The 21,272-nt window shown below is 39.0% G+C and overlaps 1 protein-coding gene across 2 annotated transcripts in view; it reads left to right on the top strand.

The window, feature by feature from the left end:
* The window catches only part of LOC116989442 (A disintegrin and metalloproteinase with thrombospondin motifs 6-like), a 190,426-nt gene that overhangs the window by 50,071 nt on the left and 119,083 nt on the right, over nucleotides 1-21,272 (top strand). Inside the window, exons 3-7 of one of the 2 annotated variants that reach the window (XM_033046821.1) lie at nucleotides 321-685; nucleotides 6,796-6,958; nucleotides 8,013-8,230; nucleotides 11,514-11,597; nucleotides 16,483-16,628. In XM_033046821.1, the coding sequence (XP_032902712.1) occupies nucleotides 321-685; nucleotides 6,796-6,958; nucleotides 8,013-8,230; nucleotides 11,514-11,597; nucleotides 16,483-16,628 (976 nt within the window). The remainder of the gene's footprint in view (nucleotides 1-320; nucleotides 686-6,795; nucleotides 6,959-8,012; nucleotides 8,231-11,513; nucleotides 11,598-16,482; nucleotides 16,629-21,272) is intronic. The other variant, XM_033046822.1, reaches the window with a different exon arrangement.

Below are 21,272 nucleotides of genomic sequence, written 5' to 3'. Positions count from 1 at the left end.
TAGATGGCAGATAACACGATGTGTCAATAGAATATGATAGCTAGAATTCTCTGTCTGAAGAGTCTTTCCTGCTATAGCCCATAAACTGTCATCAGTTGTGATGGAGAAATATGGAACAGGTTTTAAATAACCCATGGTCCATACAATTCATCTCTTTCAATTTAAAGAATATTGTCGAAGGATAAGAGTATATATTTATGGAACAATCAATAAATAAATCCTTCGCAACAGGAAAACCATCTTTTTACAAGTTTTAAATAAGGGAAAATGATTAGGTGATGAAATCTGTAACTGAATAACAAACTTTTGTTTTAATACAGAAGAGTTCCTGTCAACTCTCGAGCACTATGAAATAGCAATTCCAGTCCGAGTAGACCACAATGGAGACTTCCTAAGCTATAATGTAAAAGGTAGCCATGAACTGCGATCAAAAAGAAGCTTTCCTGCGTTTCAACATGAGCCAGTTGAGCAGCAAGTTTTTTATAAAGTATCTTCACATGGATTGCACTTTCTTTTAAACTTGACTTTACACGTTAATCTTGTATCAGATTATTTTACTGTAGAATATTGGAAAAGAGATGGCATAGAATGGAGACATGATTATATGGATGAATGTCATTATTTGGGACATTTAAGTGATCTCCAGGGAGTCACAAAAGTTGCCTTGAGTAACTGTAATGGATTGGTAAGTTTTTGAGTTCTCTGTTACAAACTCAATCATGCAGTTTTTAGGATTATTTATTGCACCTAAGGAGACATAAAATGCATTTTAACTCCAGTTAAAAAAAAAGATACCTTATAACCAGTCACGATTAGCTGTGTTATGTAAAGGATATACTTTGGCCAAAATTTGGATGAAATTGTGCTGTTGTTTCTAGCTTAAATAAATTGTTAATCCGAAGAATGAAATTATGCCTTAAATTGGTGTTATGGATATAAATAAACAACAAAAATTCTTGCCCTTATTATTATAAAATGAACTACTTGTTCTTCTCATGCACATTTCTCACCCCTTCACATACTGGCAATATAGATATTTAATTCAGCATAACAAGATACAAGTACTCTTACTTTCAGTGACCTCAGTTATAAATGTTGTTAATTAAAACATTCTAATGAAAAGTTGTCTCCTTTTTCTCCCATTCACAGATGCTGCCTGACCTGCTACGTATCTCCAGCAATGTCTTTCATATTTCCAGCATCTGTAGTTTCTTGATTTTTTTAAATTTGATAAGGACTGCTTTGGAGATAATGTTTCAAAAATTGTTACATTGCTGATCAAAGTCATTGTGGTATCTGGTACTTTGAACATGGATTTAGTTTTCTCAGAGTCCAGGAAAAGTAAAGTGTTTTTTTGCCCTTTGAAGAATGTGTTTAGTTTAGAGATACAGCATGGTAACAGGCCTTTCGGCTCACCAAGTCTTTGTGGAACATTAATCACACATTCGCACCAGCCCTATGTTATCCCACTTTCTCGTCCACTCCCGACACATTAGGCCAATTTTACAGACACCAGTTAACCCTCAAAATGGCACGAATTTGGGATGTGAGCACCCAGAGGAAATCCACCTGGTCACAAGAAGAATGTGCAAACTCCACACAGACAACACCCGAGGTCAGGATCGAACTTGAGTCTTTGCTGCAAGACAACAATTCTACCAGCTATGGCACTCTGCCGCCCACATGTGATATAGTAAAGTATAATAAAATCTGCTTTTTGGTATGCTACGGTCCAGAAAATGGAAATTAAATATTTGAAAACTGAAGGGAGTCTGCTACAACCACTACAGAGTTTCAGTGATGCAATGATTCTCATGAGATTGGTTGACAATTCCAGTTAGTACGAATGAATGCTTCTGATTTAACTTGCAGGATTTATTGTGGGTGATTGAATCTCTGAAGCCTTTGGAAATCCAGCAGCTTCAGCAAGGCAAGGACAGTTTTAGGCAGAAGATAAGTGTTTTTGTAGCATTGCATGTAGGCTAGGGAGAGCAAAAGTGCTTCTTCCACCCCCATTCTTCATTCACTGGGCCAGGGATTAAACCTATTGGGTTCTGCAGCTTATTCTATTGCATTCTCTGTCCACCTGGAAACTATATCTATGAACTGCACTGACTTTCGAGCAGGGATCCTGGACTTCAAACTTTCCATTCCAATACTTTGCTTACTTTGCAAGGCAGATCACCACTGAGACGGTATGTTTAAACTAGTAACATTTACATCTTCCTTATGGATGATTATCATGCACCAAGATGTTATTGCCTACAACACTCAAGCCTAGAAATTGGATACAAATTATACAAATAATAGGATAATGTTTTTCAAACATTTGGCTGCTGATATAATCATTGCATGAGTACCGTTATAGTGAAACCATTGTCAGCACTCCATTACTGGAGGCACAATTGTAGTTGGCCCTTTGGGGTGGATCAAAGGCTTTCAAGTAGCAGGGAAAGACATGAGCATTAGCAAAAAGCCTATTCTCACAAAGTCTAGAGAGACGCCACATTCTGGATAAGTCTCGCATTAACAGCCTCAGGATTCCATATCACTGAGAGATATGCCATTCTATGGGAATACTTTAAACAAATTCTGGAGCCTAGATTGTGGTCTATTTGGGAAGTCAAAGACATTGACTCTTAATTTCTTTGCCACAGGATCCTTCCACATGACTGCAGCAGATGTCTGCCATGACTCCCAATTTGCTGCTCACCATTGGATTGAAGAGGTTATTTTGGGCTTTATTTGTGAAGAAACTATTTCCTCCTTCAATTTCATTGAGGAATGGGTCACATCTTGGGAACTGGGATTTGCCAACATTGCTTATAAACATATGCACATGAGGACTCACATAATAAATCAGACCTTTTATGAATAGGAAAATGTTTCACTATCTTAGTGTGCTGATGCTTGTGAGTTATGTGAAGAATTTCTTCATGGCGAATGCCATATTTCTAGGAAACACATAAGATTATTTTATGCTGGTGATCTGTACTGCCAGCTACCCTTACGGATAGATCTGGGGGACACTGGTTACCCCCTCCTCTCTTGATTCTTCTTGCCAATCACAGCAGCTGTGCAGATACTATAAGAGCTAGGCAAAATGCCTAAAAGTAACGAGAGTGCCACTGACTCCACAAAATTATATTTTATTTCCTGCAGCAGTCTGTGGGTGACATATTTCACCCATGAATAAAATGTGGAGACTTTATTGCCATCTGGTGCATATTGCACAACCTGGCAAATGAGATAGTAGCCTTTATTTGGAGCTTAAGGTTTGTGAGGCAGAAAGGGAGTAGGAGGAAGATGATGACTCCCTATAAAATGTTTTTGCTCATAATCCACAACATTTCCATTGTTGTGAAAGGAGCCAGGCATTGACCACATGGGATATGAGAAACTTCCTATTGGAGGAATGATTTTGATAAGGATTACAAATTCCCCAATGCAAATCATGAAGTCACAATAATCTTCATCACATACATTTTACACCAGTAATTTTCTCTTAATAAAAGCACAATTAATTAAATTGATTAATTAATTGTGCTTTTATTAAGAGAAAACGATTAGTGTAAAATGTAAGCGATGAAGATTGTTGTGACTTCATGGTCTGCAATTAATTAATTGATTGACAGGCATATTAATTAATAGTTCCCTCCTCCATTTACTTTAATGGATTATTACATTTGTATTTCTTAGTGTTCCTTCATTTAAGATCTCTGCATAAAACGTGCACTTTGAAGGTCTCCACTCTATTAGATCACACTGACCTATCTTCTGCAGTCAAAAAATTTATTTCAACATTGGTGCATGGTGTGGTGATTCTCTCTCATGAAGGAAACCACTGTAGTATTCTCATGTACAGTTTTTATGGCAGACCTAGCCAGTGTTCTGGGCCTCCTAACTTGGTCTTCCCACTGATATATATCTCATATTAATTGCAGAAACTATCTCAGCATCTCTCTTACACCCTTGCAAACTCATGCCCTGCAAAGTATTTGTGTTCCCGATGTTTCGCATCCATGCAGGGTGTGCTTTTAAGGGCTATTGTTCATCTCTAAATGCCACACAACAAATATGTTCAAAGTTGTGTGAAATCAGACGAGCTATCATTGGGCCTCCTGCAGGTTCTATTATATCACTTAGTACGAGCGTAAACCATTGATTTTGGAAAAGTTCACATTTTTTTGCAGGAGATCTAATTGGTTGTTAACACGTAATCCGGCTATGTTTAAACACACAAAGATTGGTTCAATCCAATTTCCAGGCAATTATTTCTTAAATCTCATTTACCATCATTACAAATTATGATTTTGGTATAATAGATCCCAGATATTTATTTTCAGAGCAATTACTTATTATTAGCATTACTGAATACAATTAAAATGTGTCCAGGGCATGTAATTTAAATCAGATATTAGCCTGAAGAACTTGCTGTTGGTTCAGATCACTATATTTATTGGATATACCGCATGACCAAAACATTAGTTTCATAATCAACTTGATTTTTGATATACAAGAAACACATGTTGTGCATGCTCGCCCCACTCCCATCTCCCTGACCTCCAGAAACACAAATTGGGTGTCAGCCACTGCATTAAATATAAATGTAGTAATTTCTTAATTGACAAAAGGGATATTTTCCTGCAAAATGTTTTGTTGAATAGATTTCCATCAATTGAAAAGGCAAGGCTTAATACATTATGGTATTTTGATGCAATGTATTCCTATGCACAGTGTTTTCCTATGAACAACGTATTCCTATGCTATGTATTTAAATAACCTTCAAATTAGAAGACATGGACCCCAAAGACTCAATAGTGTCATAAAAAGTTGTAAATTGACTATTTGAAAATCACAAATTACTGTAACTGTTTTTCAGACATTGTTTGGTGGAATTTACATGTCTTCTTATTTGTTTACCCACTGTTTAAAATATCGAATTTTCCTGCTTTGAACACAAATGGCCTATGTTGCATTAAATCCAACCTGGTATTCCTTGATCTTGGTCCTTTGCAGCTCCTTTTCATTGATTCATCGAGTCATGGAGCTATATAGCATGGAAGCAGTGCGTTTGGTCCAACTTGTCCATGCGATTTAGTTGGTATTCAGGTCTGATCCCATTTGCCTGCATTTCGCTGACATCCCTTTATCCATTTGGCCTATACCCCTTCCTACCCATATATCTGTTCAAATGTCTTTTGTGAGTCACAATTGTATCCCTTCTATAGCTTCCTCTGGCAGTTCATTCCAGATACAGACTACCCACTGCAAAAAAAATACTCCTGAGGTCCCTCTTAAATTTTGCCCCTATCATCTTAAGTCTGTGCTTCTTGTTTTAGAATCTTTTACACTGCAAAAAAAGACTGAGACTTTAACCATGCCCCTCATGAGTTTGTATATTCCAATAAGGTCTGCCTTCAGCCTCCTATGCTCCAAAGCAAAAAGTCCTAGTCTAAGTAGTCTCTTCCTTTGGTCAAGACCACAAGTCTCGTAACATCCTGGTGAAACTCTTCTGCACCCTTTCTAATTTAATAATATCCTTCCTATAGTTCGTAGACCAGAACTGCACACAGTACTACACAGAGTTTGAGGCCTCACAAATGAGATGTAGAGTTGTATCTTCATGTCCCAACCTTTGCACTTAATAACCATCCCAATAACCATCACTCACTCCACCTGAATTGACACTTTCATGGAACTATGCATCTGTACTTCTCGATCTCTCTGTTCTACAAAACTTTCCAAGGTTTCACCGTTTACTGTGTAAATCCTGCCCTGGTTTGACATACCATAGTGCAACACCTCACACTTGTTAATGTTAAATTCCATTTGCCATTATTTGGCCCACCTTCACAACCGATATATATCCTGTTGTAATGTAGATATCATTCCTTGCTTTCGACTGTACCACCAATTATGGGATCTCTGCAAATTTACTAAACATTGTTAACTACATTGTCATCCAAATTGTTAATGTAGTGGAGCCAACATCGACCTATGCAGCACATCACTGGTCACAGGTCTCTAATAAAAAAAACACAATCCTCCACAACTTCCTTGATTCGATCCGCCAAGCCAATTTTGAATCTTATTGGCTAGCTCACCTTAGATGCCACCTGACTGACACTATTTCCCACAAACAAAGCCATGCTGACTATCTCTAATGAATCCTTGTCTATCCAAAAGCCGTTTGTTCCTGTCCCTCAGATTCTCCATCAACTTTCCCACCACTGGCTTCAGGCTCACTGTTTTGTAGTTCCCTGGCTTGTCCTTGCTTCCCTTCTTAAATAATGCTACAATATCAGTCACCAGAAGTTCACCTATGTCAAATATCTCTGCATGGGCCTCTGTAGTTTCTTCCCACTAGGTCCGAGGATACACTTGGTCAGACCCTGGGATTTAGCTATCTCATTGTACTTTTAAATCACAAACATTTCTAAGATATCAACTCATTGTCTCAATTCCTAAGTTTCAATGATATCTTAGAACCATGAACCATCCCCAATATGATAGCTACAGTTTTTCTTTTTTGTAAATCCTTAGGATATCTTGCCAGATTGCACTTTTCCTGCAGGTTCTTGCCAAAACATTAAGGCTTTTGGTTTGCTTTTCCATGTGGCTTTAAATCATGTAATAGAATGTCACATATTACTAAATAATGCCACGTTATTGATAATGGGCACTTTGTTGTATTCTGCATGTATTAGAATGGATTTTTTATGTTTAAATAGAAATTCTGTTTTACTCATAAGTATCTTGCTGCCGGTAACTACTGCTGTATTTTGCTTTTAGCATGGTGTAATAGTTGAGGATGAAGAAGAATACTTCATAGAGCCCCTCACCACTGTTAAAATGGATGAATTCAATTACACTGAAGGAAGCCCCCATGTAGTTTATAAACGATCTTCTCTCCGAAATCAATATCGCCATATTGATTCAACATGTGGAGTTTCAGGTAATACATACCTTTCTCTTTTATGCAATGCCACATCCAAATATATCCTGACCAAGTAGAACTGTCCACAACATGGAATTCCAAATTTTAAAACTTCTCACTGATGTCAAGTTTAAAACTTGTCAAACTGATTTTTATATCAAACTAACCAAAAGACAGATTAAATGCTTTAGAAATTAAGAAATTTGCTTGCTACTTATAAATTAGCTTTACTAACCTGTAAAGAAACAATAGATCAGGAAATTTGGAGGAATGTTCAGTAAGTAATATTTCTCAGAACAAAATTAAATTTTTATTTAAGATGCTTATCTTTTATTTTAAAGGTTCTTTGATTTGCATGTTGCGGTGATGGACTTTTCCATTACTTTTACTTTTACCAATTTTGATAGTATTTGAAATTAATTTAGAAGATATCATGTAATTAACATTTTTTTTTTGCATTACTTATGGAAAAAATGTAATGAGGTAATATTCCTGGATGAACTACGACCATGCTCATGTTCATAAGTATTTGTTTGTGGAAAAGAAACACTTAAAAAAAACTCAGATCTCAAACTTTTGGTGGGAACAGCCAATTTGAAGCCTTTGAGGCTTCAAATTGAAAAATGACATGTTTGCACATAGTTCTCACTGACAAATTCGTACAGAGGTTGCATGCATTTGGGTGAATTTTGGGTGATTAATAATTTGACGGTTGATAGAGAGGGGATTAAGGAAATTAAGTAAGGGAGGAGATGAATGAAGGTCAGAGATTGTTGAATGACTGTTGACCTTCCACCATCAACCTCTGCTTCCTTCCATGAAGCCAATTTTCTATCTCTCCTTGAACCCCATGGGATCTAACCTTCCAGAGCAGCCTCCCATGCGGAACCTTGTCAAAAGCCTTATTAAAATCTTTTTGGTGTTAAGAATATAGTTGGGTGTTCAGATGAGAGATGCAATTGATCTGATTGCAGCTATAATGTACAACGTTAAAATTATTCCCACCCTTGCTCAGCATAATGCTTGTTCACACAAGGTATAATTTTGAATGCTTTCACTGGTTCTCTTCCAGATGAGAAGCCAGGCAAAGGAAGATCTTCATGGCTGAGGAATTTACAAACTTCATCAATTACCCTTTCACCTAATAAGACTCTGCGAAATCAACTGCAGTTGAAAAGATCTGTCAGTCAAGAACATTATGTAGAGACTCTAGTAGTAGCAGATAAGATGATGGTTGGATACCATGGACGGAGAGACATTGAGCAGTATATTCTTTCTGTTATGAATATTGTAAGTGTATTTCATTATTTCACAGTGTAATGCATTTACTCCATCCAATTCTTTTCTACTTCACTCTATTCAAAATGTTTCCCCTTTTTTCTTTTACAAGAGACATTTCCCTTGTTCTCAATGCATAGTTAAGTGGCAAAATCTTATATATATCTCATAGCCGTCTCGAATGAAATTCTTAGAAGTAGCATAGGTGACTTGCTTTTAAAGTTCTTTCCTAGTTGTGAATTTGTTTGACCATTTTTGCTCAGCATCAGTTTTGATGGAGCAACTGGGATGGTGCTGTTGCGGTTAGTGAAATAATTAATTTTAAAGTTCCTCTTGACAATGGTAAATACAGCAAGGTCAGTGCACTAAAACTTTGTGATCAAACATTATCTTTCTTAAGTGTTCCAATGCCGCAATTAAAATAAAATTTGTTCAGTATGTTTCTCAACCCAGTTTTTCCTCGTACATTAAATGTATGACCAAATTGGAAGATATATTGTTTTTATCAGTAAAGTTACAACACTAAATCTACTAAATATTGGGAAAAAAATGGATTGTTCATCCATGCCAGTTTTTATTGTGAAATGCAGTAAAGTTGGTCTTTCACCAAATGTATGCAGGAACACTGAAGTTCTGAACTTGATGGTAGCTGTTCACTTGAAATTTCTCATTCTATTCTAAAGGTCCAATACTTCTGCTGGTGAATTCACGAATAAATATCCCAAGAACAGATGTTGGGATAGCTGAGCCATAATTCCCTGGCCTACTGCTTTCAGTTTTTAGAACTATTACAAAACCTAAAAAAAACTTTCCCGAATCAGGATACTTTGACATTCTAGCCAGCAATTAAATGATTATTTTCTCCTTTCTCTAGCCTACTTCATTAATTTGGCAGAAACTCTTTCAAGTAAGGCAATTAGTTTTGAAGGATATGAAGGGGCAAAATGTAAATTTTAAGTTTGAAATTAATTGTTAAGTGGAAGGTTATTATCCTATTACTTTTCAGCATTACATATATGAAAATTCGTTGTTTATGGAGTGTTACATAATTTCATGGTTTTTCAAGATAAATCAGGTCTCCTTAAAAGATTGATCAGGCACATCTGGTTGCGAGATATATTTGCAGCATTGATATGATTTTGTTGTCAGATGCATACGGAATGATAGAATTCCCTGACATTACTCTTCATATCTGTTGCCCAGGAAATTGGCTTAGGTTGTTCTGTGTCTATTATTGGCACATTCAGTACAATCAATAATGTTTTAATGGTACTGGAGCCCATACGATTTGTCCCCTTACCTGCCACCTCTCCTATTGCCCATATTCTCTCCTTTGAACTCCTACCATCCCCAGATCTGGCCATTGTATTGATATTTTCCACAGTATACCGTGTACAAAGACCACTCAATGGGACAGCATTAATGAACATTAAAACTCTGAATTTTTCACAACTGCATGGCATGGTAATAATTATTTATATGACCAATAGGCTGGGACTGCTATCCCATGTCCAGGAGAAATTGTTTAAATCATCATGATAATCTCATTTTGCTATTCCCTTTGCTCAAAAGTCCAGTTCAGTGTAAGTTTTTTTATATGGGAAATGCTCATAAAATCCATTGTTTTATTACTGTAGTATATCTAGGTGTTTAAATTAATTTGTTTTTTCAACTATCATATGCCTGTACATTTCGAGAGGTTTGAAATAAAACATGCATTGTGGGAATACTTTTAGCATGTAATTACTATATAGGCCCAAATAATTTCCAGTTGCACTACAGGTCCAAAGAGACCAATGGAAAACAGAAAGTGGTGTTAACACGGAGTTTGCATTTGCTACTTTTTTTTTTACAAGATGGAGGTTTTGCCAGCCATACTCCATTTTTATAGTGTTCTACTGAAGGGCTGATAAAGTCTATAATGAGGTTTACATGAATTAGAGTTGATGCACGATTATTCCATTCCTTTGTCAGCTCCCAAGGACATCTAAGTTTATTTCCTTGCCTTAGGAAAATAATAGCAATTAGTATTGAATTCAAACTTACCCCGAGATAGATGGCTGTGGGTCTATGTCCCACTCCAGAGACATGAATACTAAAGTCTAGGCTGACATTCCATTGCAGTCAGAAATGCCATCCTTCAGATGAAACGTTAAACTGAGGCCCCATCTGCTCTCTCAGGTGGACGTAAAAGACCCAATGGCACTATTTCGAAGAAGAGCAGGGGAGATTTCCCCAGTTTCCTGACAAATATTTATCCCTCAATCAACATTACAAAAGCAGATTTTCTGGTCATTATCACATTGCTCTTTGGGGAACTTGCTATGCCCAAATTGACTGCTGCGTTTACAACAATGACAACACTTCATTCGCTGTAAAGTATTTTGGGATGTCCTGAGGTCGTGAAATGTAAGTCTTCCTTTCTAAATATTGAACCAGCTACTCTTTAAGGGTAACAATTGATGTTAAGTCAATTTCCTTAATGTAAACTTCTTTCATGTATCCACTCTCTGATGTAAAAGATTTTCATTTTCTCTAATTTATTTGAGACTTGTACAGTTCATCCAATGCTTATTTACCTCATCTGCTCAAACTCTTCATTATTTTGGTGTATATGAACATTCAGTTATATCAGTTTGTGTTTATGACTAAGGCCTGTCACTTGTTAAATTCCTACTAATGCACGTATTTCTTTCTATATTTCTTCATTTATATTCCTTTGTTTTCATACAATTCATAAAACATTATGTGCTGTACTGAAATTTTCTGTATGTGTATGCACTGGTATAATGATTCTGATTTAATTTACAGTTTATTGCTTTACTGTACATTTGGCCATTATGTTAAGGTATTAAAAGAAATGTAAGGACTAAAATGATGTTGAATATGTTTGATCAGTTTTCTGGGGATGGCTAGAGATTCTCAGTCAGCAAGCAATTTATGTACTTAGATTAAATTATTTGGCCAGGGAATTTGAAAAACCCTATTTCTTTGGTTCGTAATTTCCCATAATTAAAATAGTATATTTTTTTGGACTGAAAGAATGCAAGAAAATGCATAATCAATTGGTAGTTATTTAAGATTTCCATAATTTGCCAATTTTTTGATATTCAACCTTCAGCTTGTTCTCTTTGTAAATTGTATGGAATGTCATTTCTAGTCAGACAATCCAATTATAGTACAGCATGTCAAATAATCATTTACAAATAATTCAATGCTCATATCAATTGTGATCTTTTCATACTATATTCATTTTTAAGACAGTCTGTGTTTTGTTTTGTTTTCTGGAGGTCAGGTTGCCAAACTTTTGCAAGACTCGAGTATAGGAAACATTGTAAATATGGTTGTAACTCGACTCATCTTACTTACTGATGACCAGGTAAGAATAATTTGTGTGACTCCTTTCTGATTCTTCTGAAAAACGATTCCAACGCATATGGTAGCACTCGATTTCATATTCTAAAAAACTGAGCTCATACAGTTCTCCAAATCCTCATTAATCTTACTCATATGTCACAATGACTTCATTAACTAAATTCCCTGTGCCTCAGAAGAACATAAAAAACAGGCCAATCAGCCCCTTAAGCCTGTTCCATCCTTCTGGCTGATCTAATTCAGCTCTACTTTCCCCAATACCTTTTACCCCTTTCCTTATCAGAAATCTACTTTATCCTTAAATATATGCAAAAGCTTAATTTCCACTGCCTTTTGAGCAAGAGTTACAAGTAAGAATAATAATAATAATAATAATAATAAATGTTATTTATGGGCGCCTTTCAAGAGTCTCAAGGACACCTTACAAAAATTTAGCAGGTAGAGGAAAAACATGTAAGGGGAATGAAATAAATAGTAGAGACATGACTAGTACACAAAGTAAAGACAGAATACAATTCAAAACACAATATGAGGCAATTAATGCACAGATGAAAAGGGAGGGGGACGTGGGGCTAAGGATAGGCAGAGGTGAAGAGATGGGTCTTGAGGCGGGACTGGACGATGGTGAGGGACACGGAATTGCGGATCAGTTGGGGGAGGGAGTTCCAGAGCCTGGGAGCTGCCCTGGAGAAGGCTCTGTCCCCAAAACTGCGGAGGTTGGACTTGTGGATGGAGAGGAGACCAGCTGATGTGGATCTGAGGGACCGTGAGGGTTGGTAGGGGGAGAGGAGGTCAGTGAGATATGGGGGGGCCAGATTGTGGAGGGCTTTGTAGGTGAGGATCAGGATTTTGTAGGTGATCCGGTGGGAGATGGGAAGCCAGTGAAGTTGTTTGAGGACTGGAGTGATGTGATGCCAGGATTTGGTGTGGGTGATGAGTCGGGCGGCTGCGTTCTGGACCAGTTGGAGTCGGTTGATGTAGGTGGAGCTGATGCCAAGGAGAAGTGAGTTGCAATAGTCCAGTCGGGAGGAGACGAAGGCATGGATGAGTCTTTCAGCAGCGGGAGGTGTGAGAGAGGGTCTGAGTTTGGCGATGTTGCGGAGATGAAAGAAGGAGGTTTTAATGACATGGCGGATGTGAGGCTCAAGGGAGAGGGTGGAATCAAAGATCATGCCAAGGTTGCGGGCCTTGGGAGATGGGGAGACAGTGGTGCCGTCGATGGTGAGAGTGGGGTTATTGATTTTGCTGAGTGTGGCTTTGGAGCCTATGAGGAGGAATTCTGTCTTATCGCTGTTGAGTTTGAGGAAGTTATGTTGCATCCAGGTTTTTATAGTTGACAAACAGGAGTTGATATGGGAGATGGGGGGGTTGTGGGGGGATTTGGTGCCGAGGTAGATCTGGGTGTCATCGGCGTAACAGTGGAAGTCCAGGTTGAAGTGGCGGAGTATCTGACCAAGGGGGAGGATGTAGATGATGAAGAGGAGGGGGCCGAGTACGGAGCCTTAGGGAACGCCTTGAGTGACTGTGGCTGTAGCAGAGGTGTGGTTGTGGAGAGAGATGAAGTGGGATCTGTTGGAAAGGTAGGAACGGAGCCAGCTGAGTGCAGAGCCTTCAATGCCGAGGTCTTTGAGTCTGGTGAGCAGGATGTTGTGGTTCACTGTATCGAAGGCTGCGCTCAGGTCGAGGAGGATGAGGATGTTGAGGGAACCAGTGTCAGCAGAGGTGAGGAGGTCGTTGAGGACTTTGAGGAGAGCAGTTTCTGTGCTATGGAGGGGGCGAAAGCCAGATTGGAGGGGTTCAAGTAGGTTATACGCAAGGAGGTGGGAATGAAGTTGCGACGCAACGATACGCTCCAGGGTTTTTGAAAGAAAGGGGAGGTTTGAGATTGGGCGGTAGTTAATGAGAGAGGAGGGATCAAGACCAGGTTTCTTTAAGATTGGTGTGACAGCAGCAGTTTTGAAAGCGGAGGGGACAATTCCTTGGGACAATGAGGAGTTGAAGAGATTAGTGAGGTAGGAGCACAGAACGGGGAGGCAGGACTTCAGCAGGGGAGTGGGGAGAGGGTCGAGGGAGCAGGTAGTGGGTTTGGAGGAGCTGATGAGTTTGGAGATTTCAATAGGGGTGACCAGGTCAAACTGGGAGAGGAAGCAGTGGAGGAGGGGTAAGGAGGTCAGTGGAGGTTGAAAGGAGGGGCCTTGGTAGGTGGCGGAGTAGATGCTGGGGAGTCGGGTACAGGGGATAAAGATTGATAGATGGTGCTGATTTTATCAGCGAAAAAGTGGAGGAATGAGTTGCAGAGATCCGGAGTAGAGGTAGGGAGAGTGTTTGCTCGAGGCTTGAGGCGGTTGCCCACTGTGGAGAAGAGGGTTCTGTGGTTTAGGCAGGGATCAGTGAGTATGGAGGAGAGGTAGGCAGATTTTGCAGCAATGAGGGCATCTTTGTAATCAGTGAGGTGGAGTTTGTAAGCTTCAAGGTGGACTGTGAGAGATGATTTCTTTGTGAGTCGTTCAAGTCGTCGACCAGTCTGTTTCAGTTTACGAAGTGCAGGTGTGTACCAGGGTGAAGATGTGTTGAAAGTTACGGTTCTTGTTTTGAGGGGGGCCATAGTGTTAAGGGAGGTAGACAAGGTGGAGTTGAGATGGTACGCTTAACTACCCAAGGGTGGAAAAATCCTCATCTGTTTTAAATCAACGATCCGTTATTATTAAACAGTAAACACCACTATACAGTTTGTTTCACAAAAGAAAGCGTCTACTCCACCTCCACCCAGTCGTGAACCCCCAGTATCCGCGTAGGTTTTCTCCGGGTGCTCTAGTTTCCTCCCACATTCTTGTGGGTTTGTAGGTTATTAGACTTATGTAAATTGTTCCTGGTGAGTAGGATAGTACTAGCGTACAGATGATGACTGATCGGCATGGACTCAGTGGGCCGAAGGGCCTGCCTCCACGCTGTATCTCTAAACTAAACTACTAACTTCTCAACCTCCATGATATTACCTATCCCCATCTTCTTAATATTCTCCAACTGACTGCTGTATACTATCAGCTAAATCAATTTGTATTCCTTAAAATGTGTCCCTTTGTCATCGCAAGGCTGATTTTGCCTGCATAAGCACCATGCTTCTGGGATTCAATCCTTAACTCCCACATGTTTCTATTTTTCTTACTCTGGAAGATTTCTTCAATAACTTTGTTTTAGTTTTAGAAGTCACCTTTAGTGGACCCAAGGAGTCTGCATCATTTTTATTTATCTTGGTAGAGTTTGATGTTTTCATGAGTTGAAAGGAGAATACAATGGCAAACGTTGCCCTCCAACAACAATTACTAGTCTGGAAGTGAAAAGTAGTTTCATTCATATCTTATGTGGAGTATGAATATTATTTTAATAATGAAGATAATCCCATTGATTTGGACTTGGCATCCCATAGATTTGGACTTGCCATAAAGCCATTTTATAAATAATCTGAACATATTTATGGTTTTGCACTATTATCTTAAGAAGCCTTCTTTGACAGCAAACAATATGCAGATAATCCTCAGGTTACAGCAGGATTCCATTCCTGCAAACAGATTGCAGGTCAGAAATGGGGCTGTGAACTGAGTTTCCCCACACTGTAGAGGATTCCTGCAACATCACAGCAGTTGGAAAATCCATACCCTCAGTCTCCCAAATGCTTGTTTATAAGTGTGGGCTGTTCTAGTACATTACGAAGTCATGCATTCGTAAGTTGAGGAGGACATGTGATATGGATGAACTGCTGCAGCTTTGAACATAGTTAATAGAAATCCAGTAAGCTGTTTTTTTCAAAGCTGTAGGGTGACTTGGACAAGTTGGTTGAGTGGGCAGATGCATAGCAGATGCAGTTTAATGTGGATAAGTGTGAGGTTATCCACTTTGGTGGCAAAAACAGGAAGGCAGCTCATTATCTGAATGGTGCCGTTAGGAAAAGGGGAAGTACAATGAGATCTGGGTGGCCTTGTACATCAGTCACTGAAAGTAAACATGCAGGTACCGCAGGCAGTGAAGAAAGCCTTCATAAAAAGAGGGGTTGATTATAGGAACAAAGAGGTCCTTCTGCAGTTGTACAGGGCCCTGGTGAGACCACACCTGGAATATTGTGTGCAGTTTTGGTCTCCAAATTTGAGGAAAGACATTCTTGCTATTGAGGGAGTGCAGCGTAGGTTCCCGAGGTTAATTCCCGGGATGGCGGGACTGTCATACTGCATGTTGAAAGAATGGAGTGACTGGGCTTGTTATACACTGGAATTTAGAAGGATGAGGAGCGATCTTATTGAAACATATAAGATTATTAATGCATTGGACACGCTAGAGGCAGGAAACATGTTCCCGATGTTGGGGGAGTCCAGAACCAGGGGCCACAGTTTAAGAATAAGAGGTAGGCCATTTAGAACAGAGATGAGGAAAAACTTTTTCACCCAGAATGTTGTGAATCTGTGGAATTCTGTCTTAGAATGCAGTGGAGGCCGATTCTCTGGATGCTTTCAAGAGAGAGTTAGATAGAGCTCTTAAAGATAGTGGAGTCAGGGGATATGGGGAGAAGGCAGGAATGGGGTACTGAGTGTGGAAGCCATGATCACAGTGAATGGCTCGAAGGGCCGAATGGCCTACTCCTGCACCTATTGTCTATTGTCTATTGAAAGGTCTTTAATTGGTCTTCTAATCTCTCTGATAACACCCTCATTGTGCATTACCAGATTTAAAAATACAATTGAGTTCAGGTCTTTAAGCTTTTAGATAAAAGAAAATAAATTCTCACTCTTTCTTGACTCAATAAAATAGTGTATTATTGCTGTAAAAACCTGCATTTTGAATTTAACAGTTGTTTGAGACTTCAATGTTTATTAATATTACCCTTATTTATATTTTAGCCAAACTTGGAAATAAATCATCATGCTGGTAAATCACTAGATAGTTTTTGTAAGTGGCAGAAATCTATTCTTTCCCACAACGGTAATGGAAATGCCATCCCTGACAACGGAATTCCTCACCATGATAATGCTGTACTTCTCACCAGGTATGTCCTCTCTGTAAAATAACCACATTTCATTAAAAAATAAAGAAAAAAACACTCACAGAAGTAATTCCTGCCTGTTAAATGCCTATTTAATTTAGTTAAATGCCTATAGCAAAAAGGACACTACACTTTTATTTTTCTGAAAAAAATCTTTGCATGTTCAGAATATTAGTTTTGATTTATTTAGGAAATATTGTGTTTCATCATCAGCAGTCCCATTTGTTAATCATTGTATGGGAATCAGTGCTGTACTGTTATCTTCAAGCTGTATTTGATAAAGATTGCATGAGCTGAAAGGTCATATAAGTCTTATTGAATCTATGAAAAGCTGTTGGAGAGGTGGGAAAACAGCATGAAGACTTTCAATTTAAAATATAGTGCTAACCATCAGGTCTGCTCAACAACAGAGAATATTTTATTTGCTTGACCTACAGTATATGGCAATGTCATACAGTATAATTCAGAAAGCCCGTCGACCCACTAAATTGATCTTTTTGTCCATCTGCACTAATCTAATTTGTTCATATTAGGTCTGTATCTTCTATGCCTTGCCAATTCAAATACACGTCCAAAGTTTGAAGTGATTGTGTCTAATACCTCCACCTCCTGTGGTAACACGTTGCATATATCCATTATTCTCTGCCCTTCAGATTTCCTTGCAAACACCATCTCTTCACATTAAGCCGTTACTCTTTTGTATTTGATACTCTACCACAGGAGATGATTCTGACTATCCTATCTAAGCCTCATAATTTCACATATCTCAATCAGGTCACCTCTTAGTGTCTCCTTTGTGTCCCGTAGTTCTGCTCTCGCTCCCCCTCCCCACAAACTTAACATGGACAGAGTTTCACCCCATCAGCCGTATCCAACACATTATCCTCCATCATTTCCGTCACCTCCTGAGGGATCCCGCCACTAATCACATATCCCCATCTCCTTCCCTTTCCATTTTCCACAGAGACTACTCCTTCCATAATTCCTTGGTTCATTCATCTTTCCCACCCAAACCACCACCTCCTCAGGTGCTATTCCCTGAAACTGCAGAAGAAGCAACACCTGTCCATATTCCTCCTCCCTCGACTGCATCCATGTTTCCTGACAGTCCTTTCTGGTTAGACCATGGTTCACATGTACCTCCTCTAACCTCATCTACTGCGTCCAGTGTTCCCGTTGACATAGAAAATAGTTGTGGGCTCCTGTTCATCGGCAAGACCAATTGTAGTCTCAGCAACCGTTTTGCTGAACACTTACACTCGGTCCACATAGGCCGACAGGATCTCCCAGTTGCCAACCATTTCAATTTCCCTTCCCATTCCCATACTGACCTTTCTGTTCTGTGCCTCCTCCATCCCCAGAGTGAGGCCACATGTAAATTGGAGGCGATAGCACCTTATATTTCATTTGGGGAGCTAACAACCCAGTGGTATAAACATTGAATTCTTTAATTTTAAGTAGCATCCACTTACTCCCCTCCCTCCTCCCCTTTATGTCCCTTCCTCCACGCTAGTCGTTTTACCAGTTCCCCAGTTCTCCACATTGTTTTCCTCTTGGGATCAAACCTTCCCTAGCCATCAATAGGCTTACCAAACACCTGCGGTCATTTGTGGTCGGCCCTGATTGGTCCTGATCTTTTCTCGCATCCAGCTCTACACGCCCACCCTCCCCACCCCCTACTTTCAATCTGGAGAAGGGTCCTGACCCAAAACGTCACCATTCTGTTTCTCCAGACCTGACCCACTGAGTTACCCCAGTACTTAGCGACTATCACCCCTTAGTCTTCTTCACTCCAACAGAAACAAGACCAACCTATCCAATCTCTCCCCATAATGAAACTCCTCCAATTCAGGCAACATTCTAGAGAATCTCCTCTGTACTCTCTCCAGTGCAAACACATCCTTCCTATAGCTGGGCAGAACAGCACACAAAACTCCAAATGTACTCAGTGTAAAGTTGTGATATCAAGTCTCATCTCTTTTATTTTATGCCTATGAAGGCAAGCATACCATATGCCTTCTTCGCCACATCTATCTATCTATCTATCTATCTATCTATCTATCTATCTATCTATCTATCTATCTATCTATCTATCTATCTATCTATCTATCTATCTATCTATCTATCTATCTATCTATCTATCTATCTATCTATCTATCTATCTATCTATCTATCTATCTATCTATCTATCTATCTATCTATCTATCTATCTATCTATCAATCTCTCTGTTATGGGGTTATGGAATTGGACCCCTAGGTCTCTGTTCATCAACATTCCTTAACATTCTACTAATTACGGTATATGGCCTATCCCTATTTGTCTCCCCACAATATATTTCCTCGCACTTGTTGGGACTAAATGCCATCTGAAAAATGTTTACCCAACTTTCCAACTATTCTGTTTCCAGATACAGCTTGAAGCAACCTATATGCAATACCACCAACTTTCATGTCAGCTACAAACTTACTAATCATACCTTGTACATTCATATTCAGGTCATTATATATTACAAGCAGCAAAAGCCCCAGCACCTATCCCTCAGTACACTGGCCACAGACTTCCAATTCACGAAAACATCTTTCCACCTCCACTCTCACCAAGTCGGTTTTGTATCCAACGAGCCAGCTGACCTTTAGATTCCATACATCTTCACATTAAGGGAAATGTAATGTAAGGGAACATATTATTGCAGCAGATGAGAAAGATTGTTTTCAAGATCTGTTTATGGACTATACTTTTAAATATTAGAGTATCTTTACATTGGAGGCACACTATAGTTTTGTTTGGCATATCCCCTATTCTACCATTCAGAAGAGCGTAATGCTGTGTCATAAACAGCACCAGGAAAATCTAAGAATGAGTTGATGCTTCTGCAGCACAAAAGCAGAATAGTAAATTCATCTAAGTGATCAGCTTAATTCCATGAAAGTAACAATGTGCTAATAGAACTCATGCTGGAAATTAGACGGAACCATAGGACCTTCTATACAGCTAATGAAGCCATTGAAGCTTGTACGCGGTGAGCTGCATGTCATTCAGTTATACAGGATGAAAATTAATTAATGTGCAAGTTGACAACTATCTCTAAAAGTAAGTCTAGCCACTTTCCCTTCATTATGAAAAGCAATACTGGAAGAAGGAAGAGAATCTTCTCACTGCTATTGAAAAACCTTAAATAAAATTAAAGAGTCAGCTGCTAAAAGTTCACTTAGAATTGACCAAAAATGCAAATGTAGGAAATTGATTTATTATTGTTGCCTATATAGGTTATTTATGAGGGTAATATTGTATTAATGTTTGCAATCCCTGCATTGAATACAAAGAGTGAACAAAAATGTTCCATTTCAGCATGGAAACCCTCACCTTTAGCACAAAATTAATCTCCTATCAGCCCTGTATGGGGTTTTTTTTCAGAAGGTAAAAAGAGTCTCAGTACAAAATAGATTAAACAAACAGTTAATTAAAACTGGAAGAACCAAATGGAAAACGTGAAAGAACAGGTTCAGTTATTGGGTTAAGTTTTTTACGCCTTTTATTGGCTACCAGTCATAAGTTTTTTTAATATTCTGAGTTCATTGGCTTGGTGTAAAAAAATAAATGCATTGCATATGTGCAAATGTTACTAATTTGTCTGCATTTTCCCAGTTGCTTATTTTTGCCAATCGCAGCAAAGTTTCTATCTACTATACTTTCTCAGAACTGCAAATTAAAGTCTGAGACAAGTCTAACATGCATTTACGTGCGTGCTCCTTCTGTGCTGAAATAATCCAGTTGAAGATTTAATTGAATTCTTATATCAGCAAATATCCTTTCTTATATCAGCAAATAAGACACTGTCTTATAAATTGGGTCAGATATGGGAGCATATGAAGAAAAGTTTTGATCTTACAGTACTAGGATGGAGCTTGAGTAGAGTGTATCAGGATCTGAAAATGGAGACATTTTCACAAAAGATCACAGGGTTCTTGAAATATTGGGCCAGATCTGGGATCAGTGGAAATAAGATTCTGGGAATATTGCGAGAGTGGCCTAAGTTCCAAATAGACTTGGGTGGCTGTAAGATCAGAGTTCTAGGAAAGAAGTCGAAAGGGTTTTGAGCACTGAACTATTTCTGAAATTTTGAAGCAGGTACAGAATACAGACATGGGGATATTGGCCGCCAGCAGGTCTTGTAAATAGGTTCTCGGACTTTGGGGACATGGTCTGACAATATTGCACAGTTCTAGCAATCTGGCAAAACGGGGAATAGCCCTGAACTGGAATGTTTTTGGAGCAATGCGATCCAAACAACTGATAAGATGCCAAACTCATAGTAGATTCCAAGTAATTTGATTTGATTTGATTTAATTTAATTTATTGTCATTATCTTCAATTAAGAGACAACAAAATTATTTTTCCCTTACAGTCATACAAAAAAATTAAATTAAAAAAAAACACAAAAACACAGAACACAATAGTACACAACACAAAGCGGCACCAAAGTTCCCCACTGTGAAGGAAGGAACCAAAGTCCAGTCAGCCTCCTCACCGATGTTCCCCAATATTCGGGCGGCCCGATTTTCAGGCCCTCTCGCCGGGAACGATGGAACCCCGACGTCGAACAGGAGAACATCCTCAGCGGCCCTGACCTCTGAATCGCCCACCTT

Source organism: Amblyraja radiata, chromosome 29 (assembly GCF_010909765.2).
Source record: "Amblyraja radiata isolate CabotCenter1 chromosome 29, sAmbRad1.1.pri, whole genome shotgun sequence".
Classification (NCBI taxonomy): domain Eukaryota; kingdom Metazoa; phylum Chordata; class Chondrichthyes; order Rajiformes; family Rajidae; genus Amblyraja; species Amblyraja radiata.
The sequence above is the reverse complement of the archived record's forward strand: the minus strand, read 5'-3'. Positions and strand labels throughout refer to the sequence as shown.